The 4,673-nt window shown below is 37.3% G+C and overlaps 1 protein-coding gene across 1 annotated transcript; it reads right to left on the reverse strand.

The window, feature by feature from the left end:
- Positions 1–690: 690 nt before the first annotated feature.
- LOC116001783 (AT-hook motif nuclear-localized protein 20-like) lies at positions 691–2,512 on the reverse strand. The gene is made up of 2 exons (XM_031241723.1): positions 2,429–2,512; positions 691–1,657 (listed from the first exon to the last, which is right to left on the reverse strand). Exon 2 carries the CDS (start codon positions 1,586–1,588, stop codon positions 737–739), a length of 852 nt encoding a protein of 283 aa, XP_031097583.1. The 5' UTR covers positions 1,589–1,657; positions 2,429–2,512; the 3' UTR covers positions 691–736.
- Between the last annotated feature and the right edge of the window lie 2,161 nt (positions 2,513–4,673).

The raw sequence follows: 4,673 nt of genomic DNA on the forward strand, positions 1-4,673 counted from the left end.
ATATATATATATATATATATATATATATATATATATATATATATATATACTAATTCAAATGCGGGCAATGCTTCTCAGTTCTCCACATAATAGTGCATTTCTGAACACTGTGTGGTGTATTTATGTGTATTAATGGTGAATGATCGCACGACCGCACAAGAAGCATTGTCCCTGCACGGGCACGCATATATATATATATATATATGTATGTGTGTATATGTATATGAGATAAAATTTAAGGAATAATTTAGGAAATAAAGGATGTTTAAATTTATTGCAAAGTGAAAACACAATATATATAATGGTAGCAATCAAGAGGTAATTTACAACGGATCATAAGCCTACACTCTCTCTTCTTCCACTCCATCCCAGATATATAAACTACAACATTCCACTCCATCCTATATATATAAACTACAATAATAGAACCCCAGCAAGTCAAGTTCTCCTGTTAATTTTATTAACCACAAAGTTACAAGTTCAACACCTAACGGAGCAGCGTATTGATCTTTCTAGTTTAAGCCAATGTCGAATTTTATCATCAAGTGCACAATTTCGGATAGTAGCTGCGAGTTTCCATAATAACTCAAACAAAAAAACTACAATACTCCATTTTCATACACATATATAGATAGAGATGTATCTATAACCTAGGTAGAAAAGCAAACACTTAGTATGTTACATACCTTGTTGTGTTCTCTTCATGGTCCTAAAGTTCTTGAGATTCTTGATGGCCTTAGAAATTGGAGAGCCGAGGATGTTGCCAAGCATAGGCATCATGAGGACTCAATTGCGCTCCATGAGGAAACAGATTTGGTGTGAGGTTGTATAGAGGTAGGGAAGAGGAGGGTTCCGGCAGGCCGTGGTGGTCCGCTCCGGCCGGCGGCGGCGGCGGAGGGGACTCAATAGGGAATTGCGCGGCGGAGTCCGGCGGGTCGTCTTCAAGAATCGGCAATCTTTCATAAGTGGCGTTAGCGAAGGTGGCGGCGATGACCATGACGGGTCCGGCGGCCACGAGCGGGCCCACCACGCTCCCGCCAACCACCTGGCCCTGAACGCCGGCCAAGTACACCGTGAGCCCGGTGGCGCCGGGCGGGGACGGCCCGGGGAGGAACGTCCCGGCCAACGACAGAATCTCGAACCGACCTTGCAGCATCACGGCGGCGCCGGCCGCCGTGGGCTGCCGAAGCGTCACGTTGGCGACGGCGCCGTTGCCGCTGAGGACGCAAACGCCTCTCTGCCGCCGCCGCGCGAACTGCGCTATGCTCTCCGCCACGTCCGTCCCGCCGGCGATCTCCATCACGTGACTCCGCAGCCCGTTCGGGGTGTCGCGCGTGACGAAAATCGGCGGTTTCGGCTTGTTTTTCGACCCCGGCGGCCGCCCCCTCGGCCGCTTTGTGCCCACTTCAAGAACCGCCCCTTCTCTACACTCATCTTCTTCTTCATTATTATCATAATTCTCTCTGCTCTCTTCATTACTATTATCGCCATTATTGTTGCTTTCGGTAATCAAGGAGAGCTCTTTGGTGAGTAAAGGCGAGCAAATCCCCGCCGCCGCCGGCAAGCCCACCTGTCCACCCCACCACATCTTCGCCAGACTGAAGATCAGACTCACAACTCCGATCAAACTTTATAGTCTACAGATTCAAGAGTAAAACTACAGAAAACAAGAAATGGAATAGCTTAGCTCTCTTTTAATGCATTATATTATATATATAGACACATATATACATATATAGTAAGGGGGAGGGGTGGGGTGGGGTATAAAAGAGATGGAATTAGATGCAGCCGGTGTATTTCATGGAATCAAGTAAAGGAGAAAGGTTCCCCACGGTAAGTTTATAGGTGGTAGATTTTGGGTAAAGACCCAAGATCTAGCCCCGACAATAGTGTGGGAGTTACACTTAAATATGGTGGGCTCTTTGTGCACAGAAAACATTGATCCCTTCATCTAATGGACAACTGAATCACCATGATTTACGCATCTAATGAACAGTTGAATCACCATGGCTTACTCATCTAATGGACAGCTAAATCACTATAATTTACTCATTCGCTATCCTGTCAGGGCCTCGAGGACGATGGAATTGAATTTAATTAGCCTTTTGTGAACAAGGGAGAAAGAATTGATGATGACAATATAGAAGCTAGCTAGGGTATGTGATGATGTATGTATTATAGTTATATCAAGAACTTTTTTTTTTTTTTTAAAAAAAAGAAAACAAAAACAAAAACAAAAAAAAAAAAAAGAAACAGATGAGAGAAAATTCTATATAGAGAAAATTAAAATATAAAGTGGATTGAGAAAATCATGCCACAAACTCACAAAGGAAGAGTAAAGCACACACATACAAGGAAGAGTATAGTAGATATTCCCAGAAAAAGGAAAGGGGAAAGGACAAATGAAACAATAAACAAAAGAGCATACCCGGAAAAAGTTTGAGGACTTCTATGATTGGTTTGGTTGGGGAGCGATGAGGTTTGGTTGTTTTTGCTGATTAATATTCATAAGATAGACAACTCATTTGATATAAGTATAATGAGTAGTGTGTATATATAGATGTAAGTATGTGTGTGTATAGTATATAGAAACAGTGTGTGTATTTATATATTTAGGGGTTTTGGTGGTGGTGGGGCATAGTGGAAGCAGCATATCGCTGTCTCGTGGGCCGAAATATTGAGCGGATGGGGAAAGTCTACGAGTGTTGAGAGAGAGAGAGAGAGAGAGAGAGAGGATGTACTTAGGTGAATGCGTAGTGGGTGCAGGTTAGAAATAGATTAGGTTCTAATCAAGAATAATGCAAAGTGCATAGTGTGTGTATAGTGTATGTATAGTTGAAAAATATGGTTTAATCGCATCTATTGATTCAGTCAAGATCAAGGGTTAAATGAAGCTATTTTGTGTAAGTAAGTTAATTTATTTTTGTCTTTCGGAGTATTTTTTCCCTTCCTTCAGAACACAATGTTGTGCCTTTCCGAGCACATTGATGTGTTTTTCAAAGCATATTAATTTATTGTTGACCTTCCAAAGCACATTATAACAATATTGAGCCTTTCCGTGCATATTTTTGTGCCTCCCAAAGCACATTGTTGTGCCCTTCGAAGTGCATATTGTTTTGCCTTAGAGTACACATTGTTGAGCCTTCCAAAGCACATTGTTGTGTCTTCAAAGTGCATATTGTTTTGTGTTGAGCCTTTCAGAAGTGGCAAACTTTTTTTTTTTTTAAAGATAAGTTAATCTTGATCACTAGTTACTAATTTGAGTTGAATCTTATTTGTTTGTTTATTATTTATTATCATGAAAATTAAAGTTTGACCGGTGGACTAGTTGTGCAACTCGTGATTTATCTCTACAGTAGCTAAGGGCAGGGTCCTGTGAACTTAAGATTAATCTATATACTAAATGGAAATAAAATATGGAATAAGGAGAAATGAGATCACTTGAGGATAAAATTAAAAAATAATTTAAAAAAGAAAGAGGATGAAGAACCCAGTGGATACATATATTTTAACGCATATTGCTTATAAAGTTGTGAACGTAATTATGCTAAGGGGGTCGAAAAAACGTTTTAAATATGTCTTCACTTAATGCTATTTTTAAATTTACTTTTATATTATATATATATATATATATTTAGATTTAGTATAAAAAAAAGAATGAAAAGTGACGCATTCATTATAAGATTATACTATATATATGAATATATGATTGCTTTCAAAAAAAATACTATATATATTATTAGTAGTTTAAAAAAAGAAAATCCAAAACCACAAAGCATTAAACATCTAGAGGGAAGAAATTCACAAGAAAATTCGTTGGACCCCCCTCCCAAAACAAGGGCCAGGAAAGGTTTGAGATGCATGCTCCTTTAACCGCAAGACAATCAACTACTACATTCGAACGACGAATAAAGTTAAAGAAATAAAGATACAATTAAGTAAAAGAAGAAGCTAAAGCAAGACATTCAGAAATTACAATGTCCACATAATAATAGTCCAAATGCCGAGGAGAAAGAGCATTGCATGAGTTTTGGCAATCGGAATGAACCACGACCTCCCCGATGCCATAGCGTCTCCTTATTACAAGTCATTGCTTCAGCCATATATGGATCATGAAATGCATATATATGCGTTGGTGTTTGTTTATTTATTTATATATTTATAAATAATTACTACTATTATCTATGGTATAAGAATTCAACTGTAAAAATGGAAAAATGTGTGGTTTGTAGTATGATGCATAAATAATTAAATGTGACCATTCCAACCTTTTTTTAGAGTAACTCTCCTAGTACCTACACCTAATATTTTAAAAATGTAATTACTTTTTGAATTGATTGATAAATCTTTTTTTAATAAGTATAAAGGTTTAAAATCTAATACGTAGTATTTTAATGTCAAAATGTCACACTAGCCGTTAAGCAATTTTTAAAATAAATAAATATAAATAAATTTGTGCATTCGTTATTTACAATAACTTTTAATGAGCATTAAACGGTTGATTCTAACAATTAATATCATAGCAAGTAGTTGAGACCAACGAGTGCAAAAATATAATAGCCAAATTAAAGAGAGATTAATGATCCTACATACACACACAAAAGATTATATATATATATATATATATATATATATATATATATATATATATATATATATATATATATATATAT

The sequence above is a fragment of the Ipomoea triloba genome, chromosome 13, assembly GCF_003576645.1.
Source record: "Ipomoea triloba cultivar NCNSP0323 chromosome 13, ASM357664v1".
Classification (NCBI taxonomy): domain Eukaryota; kingdom Viridiplantae; phylum Streptophyta; class Magnoliopsida; order Solanales; family Convolvulaceae; genus Ipomoea; species Ipomoea triloba.